At 35.1% G+C, this 16,193-nt stretch overlaps 1 protein-coding gene across 10 annotated transcripts in view; it reads left to right on the top strand.

Moving 5' to 3' along the window:
- Positions 1 to 822: 822 nt before the first annotated feature.
- The window catches only part of LOC105338349 (uncharacterized), a 29,825-nt gene continuing 14,454 nt past the window's right edge, over positions 823 to 16,193 (top strand). For 3 of the 10 annotated variants that reach the window (XM_066083979.1, XM_066083978.1, XM_066083982.1), the window contains exons 1-10: positions 1,954 to 2,278; positions 8,982 to 9,193; positions 10,089 to 10,707; positions 10,930 to 11,019; positions 11,523 to 11,552; positions 12,839 to 13,027; positions 13,618 to 13,897; positions 14,138 to 14,263; positions 14,688 to 14,908; positions 15,609 to 16,003. In XM_066083979.1, coding sequence (XP_065940051.1) covers positions 2,229 to 2,278; positions 8,982 to 9,193; positions 10,089 to 10,707; positions 10,930 to 11,019; positions 11,523 to 11,552; positions 12,839 to 13,027; positions 13,618 to 13,897; positions 14,138 to 14,263; positions 14,688 to 14,908; positions 15,609 to 16,003 — 2,212 coding nt within the window. In that variant the 5' untranslated portion in view covers positions 1,954 to 2,228. Of the gene's footprint in view, positions 980 to 1,951; positions 2,279 to 8,981; positions 9,194 to 10,088; positions 10,708 to 10,929; positions 11,020 to 11,522; positions 11,553 to 12,838; positions 13,028 to 13,617; positions 13,898 to 14,137; positions 14,264 to 14,687; positions 14,909 to 15,608; positions 16,004 to 16,193 lie in introns of those variants that run through there. The other 7 variants (XM_066083977.1, XM_066083974.1, XM_066083980.1 and 4 more) reach the window with 7 other exon arrangements.

Here is a 16,193-nt window from a genome sequence, read left to right as displayed (position 1 = left end):
CAGTACAAAAGCATTATATAACCATGATAACCTTAGTGAAAATGTTCTTGAATTGCCTATTACTTCCTTCTTTGAGTCACACAGGAACCCCACCCCCTCTCTCTCTCTCTCTCTCTCTCTCTCTCTCTCTCTCTCTCATATCAAGAATTAAACATCATTATATATATATATATACATGTAATTTTATAAACTATGGAATTTGTTTTTAGTGAAATAATTTAATTCTAGTTGTAACACGCTTTCTGATTGGCTAAAAAATTATTTATATCATATAAAGAATGTTGCCTACGTCATAGTAAGACTACGTCATAAACGTATCAATCCGCCTGACTTTACGTTTCAATTTTGTACAATTTTACATCATTTAAAGGTCAAATGACTGTTTTTATCTACAATTAAGAGTGAAAAAAATTGAATCATAGGCACTTTTTCAATTTTCAATATTAATTAGTTTTATATGATATAAAATGGTTTGAAACAGTTTACGCTTTTTTATAAACAGCTTCGCGTAGAAAACAAATAAATATTGAATTCATTCCTTAAATAAATCTGACTTTTAGACAGTAGAATGTTTTTGGTGTATGACTTCAGTATATAGATTAATATACTAGGTAAACAATTTTACACCTTTTAGTTGTTTCAAACCCAATGCCAAGAACAATAGCCAGATTGAAATTTCAGTGGTATCCCTAAATACACAGTATCAGGAATGAATCAAATGATTCACAAGAAGATCGTTTATCAAGGCCCTTTAACGAAACACCCATTGACTTTTTGACAAAAGACTGCCATTGGTCCTTAAATTACCCGCAGTCCGCTAGTAACTCTGTTTACTCGCCTACAATCCTCGTTGCCAGCCAAAACCGTCGACAAATGACGAGCAATAGTTATGTTGGCAGGAATATTCATTGAAAGTGGATTTCCTTTTTAAATGCAGTTGTTCCACTTGAATGGTGTGTTAAATGGCCCAGGTGCTAAGGTGAGAGATATTTTTGTCTCTGTGGAGAGCGTGGTATTCTACTCTTTAAAACTTCCATGTTGGCATTCGTAGCATGCACATACTTATTCCTTCCAATGATATAGGGTGTAATGGAAGCTCTGATCGTAGTTTGAGTAGATCTATTGTTGATGTTAATAAATTAATTGTTTTATACTGTGCCATCTGAGGGATTTGAATGAATGGTTTCAAATTTCATCATATTAAATACATTAGTTTAATTCTTAATCTGTTATTTGCTTATTTTAACCTCTTTGTATCAAATGGACATTGCATAAATTTAGAATGAATGTTACATGTAGCTTAGAAGTTTTTTAATCTGAATATATTCAATTGTTACCATTCCTAAACCTTCAGAACAACTTTAGATGTGGGGTAGTGGTTATACCAACAGCTTAGAGTTGCATTCTCCAAAAGTTGGATTAGAAATCAAAAAGTTACACAATAGCTTAATTAACATGCTTAATGAAAACTAATTATCAATGTTTGAATGTAGTACATGTACTGGTGAAATGCATTAAAACTTTTCCAAATTGCGATAATAATATACATGATTTTTTATATGATATCTTCCTGATTTCATCTTCATTTATCAAACTATTATGATATGTTTCATCTGCAAAGCATTTGACTTTTGCTGAAAGTCTGGCCATTGAGCTAATTGTTCAACCCAGGCCTGCCCTATAGCTTTAAGTCATTATGAAAACAATTTCAGAATTTCAAAATTTAGTGTCTGTCGGTTTGCAGTTGCATGCTATTACAGTAATTCAAAGGCTGTCCCTGCCCAGCAGGCCGAGTTCAAACATTTAAAGGTATAGACCACAAGTTATCGCTTTTCTGTTGAATTTGTTTCTATTAAAGTCAAGGATTATCTGTATGAGATGAATAGAAGGATTATCAAAAGACCGTCAGATATGATTATGGAAGTAATTGAGTGTTTTAAAAAAACTTTACAACCCATACATTAGCAACAGTGTCAGAAAATGAACTTGTTCGTCGGAGATTGACTAAAGCTGTGTTCGTTTCATTATTTATTGCAAGTATAGATTTATTTATTAGTCCGCGGATAACATGTTATCACATTATATGCTTTGGACCTGGATTAACATCGATTAATGTTTTCTGTGCCGCCGGATTCTCCTTCCTGGGTATGGATTTAGCTATCAGTGGATTGTTTAGAAAAGAGGATATTATTTAGGATTGTGAGGAAATTGTTCAAAACTAAAAAGTCATGCCCTCTAAGCACAAGAAGAGAAAAGATGTTTCTAAAATTCATTCAAAGTAAGTACTGGTATAACTGTTTTAAAACACTGAACCGAATCAGAGATCACAATGACTTTGACAATGATAATAAAATGTAAGTTTTGTTTGGAAACAAATATACATGTCCATTCAATTTTATTCAAGCTGTTTTTATATGTTCTATGCTAATTTAAACTCACAAAACTTAGTACGTCATCTTGCATTTATTTATAGTTCAGTAAGGAATACTAGTAGCTAAATGATCATTTTCCTTGCATAAATCCTCGCAGTTTAAATGTGTATTTACTTTAAGAATTAGCATGTTCTTGCATTTATAATAGCCAGTATAAAATCACCCTTCAACCATATTTTGTTTACAGTTTGACAGAAAAAATGAATTGTTGTAATAATATGGGTATTGTTGAATATAGACATTGTAACAAGTCAAAGCAGAGCAGTCTAGAAGAATAAATAAGAAGTTGGAAACACTCATGACAGCACAGACTTTGTATATTTTAAAGACCATTCTGATTTATCATTTGATTCCCTATGACTGTCATCAAAGGAATCAATAATTTCTCAGGCTAGGAACTACAAAGGGAAATACACAGTGCTTTGTTGTTCTATGAATAATTTATGTAGACAGAACGAAATGGGGTCCAATAATTCCATATCTGCTGTGTTTGCATAGTGGCTTTTAGAGTAGGTATTGCCTTTTATATCTAACTGCTACAGTTGCCAAGGATGCAAGATTTCTAAAGAAGATTTCAGATTCCAAAAGAATATAAAAGTTGCAAATGTAAACCTTAGTCAACCATTTATACAGTATATTACCCGTACATGACTGTATATACCAGTATATGAATAAATGATGTATATTACTGAAACATGTAAGATAGTCAAGTCTACGGAATTAATACAATTGCTAGGCTCACAAGTGTTGTTTTTGACAGGAGTAATCTGTCATTTCATTTAGATATTTTTCATCTCTTCTGTATTTTGTCACTAGAGTTGGGCTTCAGTCATCCGTCACTGGACTGATATCCGTGTATATGTTACCTCTACTGCTTTATTTGGAAGTCTACCACATATTTAATTTAGTTCATCTCTGCCTTCCTGTTTTCTTTTTAAAGAATCTACCCGTTTTCTGTTTGAAGATATGTTTTTCTTTGTTAGGATACCTATTTTGGATGTCATTGTATTGAATATATCGTTGAATTTGATGTTAGCGCATGACTTAGTTGAATTGCGGCATACAAACGCTTATTTTGGTACGGATGATTGATAAGATTCAAGGGCTTGTTTGGATTTCAAATCAGTTCATATATTGTGTAGATTTTGAGCTTTTAAAGGTCAAATACGACCCCCAGAGTGTAAATGACCCCAAGAGTGTAGATGCCATGCGAATATGACAGTGCAACGTTAACGTTCTTGCAACAAGAATGGCATTGTACGATAGGATAATATATAATTAATACATGTATGTGAAATGACTTACAAAGACTGCTCTAAACAAGATTAACACTCTAAAAATAAAGAGGGATGGTTGTTGTGTCATAAATATTCAACAAGTGCTCTAGCTAGCTAATTCACTTAAATCACAACAAGCACAAAGGAATCTTAATGCATTTTATTTTTACTTCTGTTATTTCATTTCATGTATGCCCAAAATGAGAATTCTAATTCAGAGAACAGTGTATGTAGTCGTAGTCCTACATTTTATCATGGCCTATCTAAAAGCATTTATGGCTTCTTTGCATTTTTTACTTTGAATTCAAAGATTTATGATGCTGAGAACCTTCCTCAATAATCATTTGATAATTTATTACAATAATGCCAGCTAAATTTTGTCAGTGTTGAGCTTTCGGGTCTTGTAATATAAGTAAGATTTTTTTAGATACCTAATTAATACACATGTATATAAAATATATATATATTGATAATGTTTACTTTTGTCATAAATGTTAACCTAGCAGTAATTAGGGTCTTCCGTCTTCAGCGGAAGACTCTACTAATATTCTATTGTTTCTTTTTCACTTTTTAAGGTCTTCCGTTTCCAACGGAAGACCTTATTGTTTTCGTACTGTTTCTTATTATTATTTTTTTCCACAAATTTTGTGCACGCGATTTCTCAGAAACTATTCAGCCGATTTTCACCATTTTTTCACAGATGATTGCCAGAGGTCATAATTCTAGACGTTTTTTGAAATTTTGAAATCGTCACTTCCGGTACCGAGTTACGGCGGATTTTCTATCTTTTTACGACCTATTTTGTGCAGAGCTGATCTCAGAAACTATTAAAGATATGAATACAAAATTTTCAGGATAGGTAGTCTATAGTTTGAAGTTGTGCACTATTATATTGTTTTACGCCAGTGGCGCCATTTCATGGAGCTCGCATAGGCACAAAAATTGGGTACGAATTTTCATTCAAAATTGTCATACGTTTTGATCTGTATCTTTTTATCAGTTGACATTTTGTTAAATAATATATAACAAAAGTGGTAGATAATCAAAAGTTCTTTCCAATAAAATCAAGAAAAAGGGGCTGGCCCCTTTAATTAGGGACCAAGAGACTCGTAAAGTCTATTACCAATAACTTAAAAACGATAAATATTTTGTTATGCATTATAGAATCATTAAGGTCTTCCGTTTCCAACGGAAGACCTTATTGTTATTGCTTTGTTTCTTTTCCTCTATTATTAAGGTCTTCCGTTTCCAACGGAAGACCTTATTGTTATTGCTTTGTTTCTTTTCCCCTATTATTAAGGTCTTCCGTTTCCAACGGAAGACCTTATTGTTATTGCTTTGTTTCTTTTCCCCTATTATCATTATTTTTTTTTTCTTTGACGTTTTCTCAAAAACGCTTCAGCCGATTTTCATGAAACTTTCAGACCTCACTGAGCACACAATTTGTAAGAAATTTATCGATCAAATTTTTGGTCGTCACTTCCGGTCCCGAGATATCAAAGATTTTATGTTTTTGCTTGTTCACGCGTTTTCTCAAAAAGTATCAAAGATAAAACTTTCAAATTTTCAGTGGTGGTAGAGAGTCGTTAGCCACAGTGTCTCTCATATATCCGAACGTCTGTCGTCACTTCCGGTCGTCACCGGAATGAAATGAAAAACCTTAATTTTTCAATTTTTTGGATTTGAATTTTTTTATTTTTTCATTCGATAGAGACGCTCTCAAAACTACAGAATTTGAAATTCGTTTTAAAATCAATCCACGCATTCTTGAGATTTGGGACTCCAAAGTTCTGAAGCGAGGGTTCGCGTAGCTCAGTCGTTAGAGTGGTGGACTTGTGCCCAGGCGACCCGGGTTCAGTCCCTGAGTGCCGAATCTTTTTTCTCTCTTATTTGTGTTTTGATTAATGGTTTTATCTTTGAAATGATGGATTTGAATGTTTTCCGTTTTATTTTTGTCATAAAAAAAAAAAAATAGCGGCTTTTTTTCAGTACAAATAGAGCAAATTCTGTCAGCAGCTCTCTAAATTCCGACGCTCGTCGCATCGCCCACATCAAAGACATGCCGCCGAAGTGCCCCTGCAGTTCGACCGCATTAGAGTTCGCTGGGTCGCTTTGCCGGCATCAAAGAAATGCCGCCATCTCAATGACTGTATGCACACAACATTTAGCAATGCACCCACGTTATTCTACTCGGCTTAAAAAGGAGGACTGCTTAGTATTTAATCCCATATATAGATACACACATGCATGTATACATGCGTTTATTGACATAGTTTGCTTACATATTGATTTCCTGAACATTATAAAACACTATGTAATCTCTCTCTCTCTCTCTCTCTCTCTCTCTCTCTCTCTCTCTCTCTCTCTCTCTCTCTCTCAAGTACAAATGTTTTAGCATTTAAATAAGAACTAGTTCAGGTAACATGCAGTTAATTGGATAGAGGCTAAATGTACATTGGCGTCCAAAAATTATACATGTATTTATTTCAAGTTACAGGATAATGTCTATGGATTAGGATAATTTGAAATGCATTGTTTAATGATTGTCTTCTTACTGAGTGGAAGTCAATGCTAAAAAGTCATTTTTATTAAAGACGGTGTACTTTTTTGTGCATGTCTAAATACTGATACAAATCTGCTGCCTGTCTGGGATTAAGAAAAACCTCCGAAGTTTATACACGTAACTATACAAAAAAACGGGTGACTGCGACAAGGTTTGAAAAATGACCACCCGTTTATGAGTGTTTGAGCCTAAGAATAAACAGATGTAAAAAAAAAATCAATAGTTACATCTTTCAAACAACGCTTATACATTGTTCTAACATATGTATTTTATTTAGAAATTGTGTAATGTGTGATATTTAGAATTTAATATTTTACGTTTAAAATAGAAGTCACCGATCGACCCCCCCCCCCCCCTCCCAGTTCATTTAGTTTTTCTGGCCCGATTTTCCTTGATCTTTGATCTTGGGCCTTTAATTTCAACTAATTACCATTCTAGATTACTGTACTAATGACCAGACCTATTCGTTCATTTTTAAGAGAGTTATGAATTTTTGGGCATTTGAGTTTCGATTTGCGTGCTTGACATGTACTGTAGAAAAAAATTCTAACTCCCGAGCCCCTTACTCAATCCTAATGACATTTTGTGTAAATGTACCTCGGACCCTATTCTTATTGTCTGCCAAATATGCAGCGGATTGAATAATTAAGAAGAAATTCCTGAGATCAAACGGCGAGTATAGCCTGTACGGGGACTTAAAATTTACACAGTACAAGGGATGTAAGCAGCCGCGTAATATTTCTGTTGCATGTATATTTTTTGTTTTCCGTTTAGTCTGTATCTACGATAGCGTGTGAAAACTACTTATGAATATTAGAACTGTGGAAATTATTGTCATCAAATTTTTACCGAATAATTTTACGTGTTACTAATTTCGTTATTTCTACATTTATAAAGATTTTATCAATCCTGCTGAAATAAAACAGTCAAACATAATATTAACGACACGAAAAAAAATTCTCAACACTGAAATACATGGGTAAAATGCATCAGTCACTGTTTTAGGACTTCCCCTAATTGTTGTTAACCGAATCCGAGATCCACACCTCAAAATTCTATTTTCGATTTATTTAAGACGAAAATCAAGCTCGGGTCTTTTCACCCTCCCCGAGACACAAACACGCATCAATATTTCTAATGACATCGCACTATTACCAAACCTGAATAGTCAGACATCTTACACGTTGTTTTTTATCTCATACAAAAACTCAGCTCCTCTCCCGGGCGGAAACGCATCAAATTCAAATACAAATTCGGGAATTATTTCGCGTCAGCCATGTTTGAGACACCTCCAAAGGTTGTGTGTTCTAATCTCGCCGGATCCCAGATTTGTTCTTTCTCTCTATTTCTTTCTTTCCTTTTTATTTATTTTTCTAACTAAAATATTCAATATAAAAGGATTGTTGGACTGTAGCACAAGTTAAAAAACACTCTTCAATTAAGATTTAGACAAAAACAGTCTTTTATTATTAGGGTCTTCCGTCTTCAGCGGAAGACCCTTCTATTCTTATTGTTATTAGGGTCTTCCGTTTACAAAGAAAGACCCTCTTTTTTTTTCTTCGGTTTCTTTTTATTACAGGTCATTAGACCTGTTATTAGGTCAAAAGACCTTTTATTTGATATGAAATAAAATTGGGCTGGTCCTTCAAATTAGGGATCCAATGGGGTGTATAATCCTTCATCCATCGCTCTTTTAGATCACATCTGCATTCCCTTATTTTGTTGATGAAGATAAAAGGCAAGGTCATTTCCTCTTCTAAAAATCGGACGGAAGACCTCCTCGTTGCTCGCAACGAGATCGTGTCTAGTCTTATTATTCTTTTTTTGTCTTACAAATTTTGTGCAGTCGATTTCTCGAAGATGGCTCATTCGATTTTCTTCAAATTTTAAGGGTTGATGTGTCGGCATCTGAAGTTTGTACCGCCGTTTCCTTTTTTTGATAACCACTTCCGGTCGGAAGTTATCGTCGGTTTACGATTTTTAAAAGTCAATTTTGTCGGCTAGAGATCCAAAGAACGAATAAAGATATAGGGCTGAAATTTTCAGTGAGGATAGACATTAATTTTACCTGTTGCAACATGGTCATAAAAACGTCCGCCGTCACTTCCGGTCGTCACCGGAAGCAAAGATAAAAACTCGGTTTTTTCAGCTTTTTATATATTTTTCTAATGGGTTGATAGAGACTCTTTTACTGATTCAGAATATGTAATTTGTTTTGAAATCGATTGATGTGTTCCCGAGATATTAAGCATGAAAGTCCTGAAGCGAGAGTTCGAGTAGCACAGTCGTTAGAGTCGTGGACATGTGCCCAGGCGACCCGGGTTCAAGCTTCGGGTGCCGAAATTTTTTCCCCTAATGTTTTGAGTTGATTAACAATTTAGTCTTAAAAGTGAAGGATTTTATTTCATTTACTCATAAATCGGACGGAAGAACCACTTGTTGCTCGCAACGAGAACGATCTAGTTAATTGGGTAACATTTTTTTTACAATACTATGTATTGGTGACGATTATTCACTCTTTCTATACGTCATTGTACCAGCTATTGTTAAATCAAGACAGTCAAAATGAACACAACTAAGACAGTCTTACCCTTACAGTATATGGTTGTTATGTACAGCTCCATCAAGCTAAAATTTAACATAATTTTGTTAATTTGCAAATATTTTGTGAACAATTTAGGATTACCGGGTACACATTTCGAATTGTAGACTCAGTGAGGGCCCTGTACAAGGCAGTCCCTTCATAACACACCTTGGGGACGGTGACCCAAATCTACATCCACACCCCCAGTACCTGTACCGATCCTCCACCCCAGAGGAGGAACAGACCCTGCAGCTGGTGATTCCAGGACTTGACCAGTCAGGGTCAGGTGAAAACTCGCTGAACAACTCAGGAGGCAACAAGGAAGAGAACACTTCAGGTATAGTGCATGCATAGCAAAAGATTATAGATCATTTAGATTATACAGTTTGCTTGTACAACAAAGATGTCCTTGCCTCTTTTAAGCTTACTGGTACCTGGGCCAAAAGGGCCAAGATATCTCTTAGCTACTGAAGGTAAATTTTAAAAAAGGATATGTCATCAGAAACACCTCCTAAGTGAGCTTGTTTACAATGAAATCACAGGAACTCGGGTAAATGATATATGAAGAGAATATGAATAGAGATATACTTACAAACAGCTCCACTAATGTACCAGATCTTCTATTATGAAAAAATCACCTCAGTTCTAGTGCTAATGATAAGGTTACAAATTGGTTAGCAAATCAACTTTGTTGAAACACCTATTTTATAAAAGTGCCTTAAATTTCAATGGAGCGAGGTGATAATTATTATATCCTCCTCTTCATGTATGACTAAATCATGTATATAGGACATTTTGGGCTATCATTTACTAGATAACATCTTATATAGACTGATATTTGAAGATTTATGTTCCGTAATTGTTGGTCTGTTGTCCTTTTTTCATGTTTCAACAAAAGTATACCATTCTGCAGGGCATTTTCATCCTATTGAAATATTTTAAGTTTGGTTCATCTACTTGACTTTCAGATGAGAGTACATTTTCAAAATTGAAATAGTAGGTCAATAGAGTACCCCTCAGCTCTACTTTGCAATTTTAGATATGATTATTTAAGCTATTAACTATAATTTTGTTGTTTTTAAAAATCAGTTCCATGTTTTCTAGCTTTAAAATTCAAACATTTTCCTAAATTTTTATACAAAGCTCTTCTTCACAAGGAGATCAATATGGTCTACAAATGGCCACAACCTTTCAGGCCTCTTAATAAAATGTACCAATACCCTTTTCTTCAGAAACTAAAGAAGTAGATACCAAGGAAGGACCTGCAGAGACAAGTCCCCCTCCTACGAGAGAAGAACCGCCGAGACCTCAGTCCAGGAACTCTTTTGTGACCTCAAGGAGTTACCTCAATACAGACAAAGTTGCCCAGCCATCAAAGGCATTCAATAAACAGGTGTATTTTGTGTCGTCTAGCCCAGAACCTCATTTACGGCCGGGAAGTCGGTGTACAAACGTTACAGACTCGGTCAACAGAACTCAAGTGACTCCAGTCGTGGAGAATCCGTATGCTCGAGTGGACTCAGGGTACTCGAGTCGATATAGCAACAGGAGTTACAGTGCAGGATCGATACGCAAGCTCAGTCACAGCCCCAGCAGGATGAGTTACGGAATGACGGAACATTACAACAACCCTAATACTCACTTTCAACATGCATGTAATCGCACTCAGGAAAGGGAGGAACTTCAGAAAATCAATGACCGTTTTACGTCGTACATCCAAAAGGTCCGCCACCTGCGCGAGCAGAGTGGACAGCAGGCGGACACCACATCTTTCATCAAATCGACCAAAATTCTGGAGGATGAGGTTGCCACATTGAAGAGCTTGTATGAAAAAGAACTTGACAATGTTAGGTAAGGATTCATCTAAAAAATTTAAGGGAGTACCTCTACTTCAGAGACTGAATCTTCCTTCTTCTTAAAAGATTTATGGTATCCCTCAAGATACCATAAGCTTCCTTGCATATTTGTCAATATTCTTTAACAAATATCATAAAAAAAATCATTTTATTAGACCATGTTTTATAGCATACTGTTTGTGATATCAGAACTTTAAACATATGTTTAACATTACAGAAAACAATTAGAAGAAGTGACACGAGAAAGAAACTCTTATCAGATGCAATGTAGCAAAAACAAACAGTTTGCCCTAGATTTAGAAAACAGGTATGTACATATTTTGTGGGGTTTTATGTTTTAAAATTATATTGGTACACAGTTATATTCAGGTTGATGAAATACCGCTACTGATTCATGTAATGTTATTTTCATCAAGAAGCCAGCGCTGCACGTATTGAAAATGGTAGTTAATTAAATCATATTGAATTCTAAAACTAACAACAAGAAATGTGAATACAATCCCTACTTGACATCATGTTGGCAAAAACTGTGCTGTCTTTTTCATATGTTTGAAATAATGGCAGCTAGGTGACAAAGCAATCTTTCAAACGGCATAGATCTAGTTTTCCATGTAATCCACGGCATTTTTCACTGAAAAAATGTCTGACGTATCCTTCTTTTATCTTCGCTGCTACTTTCTCTTTTCCCTAATTATTTCTAATCATTATGGAGCTAAGATTAGTTGGTATATTTTGACAGCTTAGTGAAAATGATAAACTGTTTTTGTATGTCATTGTTTATATAAATATGAATCATGGTTATCTGTACAGTTGCAACCCAGATGGCCCCCATAATGAAAGGTATGATACGTAAAAGAAATAAAAAGGACTAATTTAATCTTCTGGATAAAAGTTGACCCCTTCCTATAGTAACCTTGTTAAGCTTTTAAATCTTCTGAGAACACATACCACATAACTTGTTTTTTCTGTGGGTGCAATTTAACATTATTGGCTCCAAAATAGATTCATATAGTTTTTGCAATTTCATCTTGTATGATTTCTAAATTAAAAACTGTATGTAAGAAGTAAATACACTACTAAATTATGTGATTGAAATTTTGGCAGTTGACATATCTTAACTGCAAAATTTATTACAATAATAGCATCCCACAGAAAAACACTGGTGATACACTAATTGTCATTATTACAGTAAAATTTCATTTTCTTGAATTAGATGGGACGTACTGTTTAAAAACTTCAGGATATCCGAGTATTCGAAATATCGAGGGTTAAATAGTTTAAAAATCATTTCCACATATCCATTGTACTCAAGATAACAGTGTTCAAGATATCGAAGTTCAACTGTAATTTTTTTCCCCAAATACCATCCACTTTCTAAAACACAATGGTTTGTCTTCCTGCTTGTCCATCTGTGGGTTTGATTGATGTTTTATCTGTCCATTCATGTTTGTAAGTCTTATTTGTATCTGCTCAAATTTGTACTTCTAGAATGGCATGCAATTATTGATGGATGTCACATAAGCCCTGTTTAACTGTACCCTAGAAAAAAACAATTGTAGACATGGATATGTTTATTGTTTGTTTTTTTTGTTATATCAGAAAAAAATCTTTAATTAAAAAAGGGGGTTTGTCAAGCTTTAATTTAAAAAAAGGGAGTTTGTCAAGCTTGGGAAATTTTTTTCCACAAAATGCTGGAGACTACATTTGTCATGTTTGTTGTGCTCAAATTTTATAAGAATATTAAAATAGCATGAGCTACATTATTCATGTCATGGAAAAAAATTACATGTACCTTAAAGTTAATATTCTTCTTGTTGTTATTCATAATGTTGTTGGAAAACCTATAGGAGAGGTTTAAATGATTGAAGTAAAATTACATTACTTAGTACATTGCCATTGGCATAAAATTCTATACAAATATTGATTTATTTCATGTATTGCTAGGTTATCACCTCCATCTGGTGAAATTTAAATTTTTGTGTGTTGTCTTATTTATTACAATTATATAGGTAGAATTCATATCAAGGTAATTTTTACAACAAAATGAAAAAGAAAATGGAGCTGTAATTCCTTTGACAATAGGATAAAGAATGCTTCTGAAACCTTGGTCTTTTTATTTTTGACAGATTAATGGTAGAATCGGAGAAGAACCGGAGGCTGATGGAGGAGATGAACAACAGCCATAAGAGGATCCAGTCTCTGGAGAGCGAGCTATCCGAGTCCAAAGTCAACTCGGGGCGGCCTTACGACGACATCAACAACTTAACAAGAGATTCTGAAAAGCTGATAAGGGAAATCGAAACTCTGAAACGCAGGTGCGTTGGCTTTGAAATACAACATATAGATGTTGGTTCATGGTACAGTTACTTATTAAGGACCCTCTCTTCACTACTTACTAATTTCAGGATATGGTAAAACTAGGTTATAACTTACAACAACAAACAAGCTCATAAAGATTTCTTACGTGAAGAAAAGTCAGATTCATTCCCCCTTGTCTAAAATCAAATTATAAACTGATATAAGCGTATAGCTGTATTTTAATCCAATTAAAGTGACCTGACATTCGATGTAAAATACCTATGTTATGATAAATTGCAATTTATAGTGTATGGCATAAAGTATACTTATTACCAGTATTGTAAACATAAGAGTAGACCCGAAGAACTTTGTATATAAGTACCGTATATTTCCTTAAGTTTAAAGGTACTTTGTTGTCTTTGCAGGTTTTTTCCTAGATATGAAAGTACCCTACATTCAAAATGAACTAAGTTTTCTCAATTTGCACACAATTTTCTTAAAGTCTTTTATTTTCAGTGTATACAGTGTCTTTTAACACTTCAACTGCCTGAAGCTCAATAAAGATTTTTGTGTCATAGTTTTAACTACCTATTTCTATTTTGTTTAGATATGAAAAGGAACAGTTGATGCGACAAGAAGCAGAGGAAAAAGCTCACCAAACATCTCAGAAGATGGACTTTGAGAACCAGGTGTACAATCAGCAGATTAAAGAGCTGAGAGAGCGTCTCGAGACAGCGAGCGCCACCATACTGAGTCTGGAGACTCGAATACGCCAGTACAGCAAGTCGGATACATCCGTATCCGGACTCCTACAGCAGGTCAGGGAATCCGCGGAGGAGGAAATGATGCGATTCAAGATCGAGTCAGAGGAAAACTATGCAAGAAATGTAAGAATTCTATTAAATCATTTATTAATTACATGTATACAAATCCATAACAAAATTCAAATATAAGGATATGTCTTGAAAATCCCTTGATATTAAGTATGGGGGACAAATTTACGTTTATTTAGCAAACACTGAGGCACTGTATATTTACAGTGAGGTACAATTAGCATGACTTATCACTGCCAATAGTTTATGTGTTAGTTTGTTGAATAGTGTTAGATCAATTACTTTCTTCTGCAGATAACTGCCTTAAAAACACAGATGGAAAATGATGCCAAGACAATTGACAGACTGAACACTGAGAAATCTCAGATCCTGGGACAGATTGTGGAGCTGAGGGCCAAGATAACCTCCCTGGAGGGACAGGTATGGAGAGAAACTGGGGATCAAGTTTAGCAGTCACTGTGTTATGTTGTTGTTTGATCACTCTCCAAGGGGGACAATCTTCACTTCTCTTTCAAAACATGAAGATGAATTGGTCATTTCCCTATGGAAGCAAAGATGATTTGATAGGAGTGCAATCATGATATATTTTCTGATAAAATTCAATTAATCAGATTCACTTGTATAGTCCAATTTTTTTTACTACAAGCTCAGAAATCTGAGGGGTTATTTTTACTGTCTTCAAACAAAATCAAGATTATGAACTTCACAAAATGGTATATCTTGAAGAATGTTATTCTAACTACCAGGCATGCTTATTTCTGATATATTTGGATACCATTTTATGAAGGCAGGTCTGTACAAACAAAATCATTATCATTGCTAAAAAAAAATTCAATTCTTACAGATCCAGAATTTGAACCACCAGAAGGTCTCCCTAGAGGAAATGGTGGCCCAGGAGAGAGCGCAGGCCACCGAACAGGTGGCTGCCATGTCTCAAAAGCTAAAGGACGTCCAGGAAATGTTGTTTGTGAAGATGAGGGAGGCTAGCTCGTCACATGACTGTCACATGCCACTGAAGGCGGAGATCAGCGCCATGAAGGCCCTGCTGGAAGAGGAGGAGAAAAGGTCAGTGTTTATTACTCATCATACAAATATGTCGAAGGTTGACGGCAATGTAGATTATATGAGCCTTGAGGAATTAAATGGCTAATGTGAAGCAGAAGGCAATATTTTCTTCCCAAGGATCAATGATGCACAAAACCTGTTTTGTGCAAACCATTTGTTTTATGCATGTGATATAAAAAAGCAAAACAATGGTCAAGTTTTAAACCAAATCAGCATCATTTCCTTAACTTAGCATAGAATTTATGACTTCAATTTGCTCTCAGTTCATTTATTGAATACCAATGTCATCAAACAGTTACTGGTGAAACTGATTTTCTTGCTATTTTTTTTCTAATCTCGCAAGAGTTTAGAATTCTTATAGCGGTATCTATTAGCTAGCAAACTGCTGCATTTTACATCTGTTGTTATTGCTGTCACCTGAGTATGACATCAGTTTGTTTTGCAGTTGAGAAGGTTTATTTACCTAACTGTCACTGAACCTATGAATCAGGTGCCATTTAGTGAAATTGTGGGAATATACTCTTGATTTTATTCCCAGCCATTCCATTAATAAATGGTAAACAGGTCTGATATATGTAATCACTGAGAGGAAAAGTGTTTTATGTAAAATGAAAATACAAAATTAAATAAATACACATAATAGCTGAAGTTTTATTTGTTTTTACTGGAACTCTAGAAATTATTTTGATTTTTTAAACAGATTACAAGTTCCATCAGAGGATGTGAATTACACAACGAACTATACCCTAACCACTCAAGCAGATCAACCACCCATCTCTACCGCTGAACTGGTAACCACCAATGTACCACCTCAAAGTTTCCAGCCAATGTCCTATGCTCAGCCCTCAGCCCCACCAATGTCGCCTTCCTACGCCCCGATGACTGCTCCGAACATGACCAATGAGTACGTCCCTCAGTACGAGCCCTTCCTGACAGAGGACTTGGATCCTGCGGGTGTTGGATTGGAATACTTCGGAGGGGGCACCAGATACACGTACCAGACCACTCCCAGTGTCAACAAACTCCAGATTGAGCCCTCCCCACCCACCACACCTCGCCCTGTGGGGCCAGTGATGAGGGCCAAGTCTGCCCCAGGTAATCTACGCCCCAATCATAATTTCATATCTTTTGTAGTTATGTACACCCTGACTATGATTTCTTTCATCCATTAAAGAATCTTGAATTATGAGCATAAAAAAGGTATTTAAAATTTATTTTACACTTTGAAGAAGTAAAACTAGTACAAAATGAAAACTTGAATTCCAGAATTGTTATATTTTCTCTG

This window comes from Magallana gigas, chromosome 5 (assembly GCF_963853765.1).
Source record: "Magallana gigas chromosome 5, xbMagGiga1.1, whole genome shotgun sequence".
In the NCBI taxonomy this organism is placed as follows: domain Eukaryota; kingdom Metazoa; phylum Mollusca; class Bivalvia; order Ostreida; family Ostreidae; genus Magallana; species Magallana gigas.
This window is presented reverse-complemented; position numbering and strand designations above follow the sequence as displayed.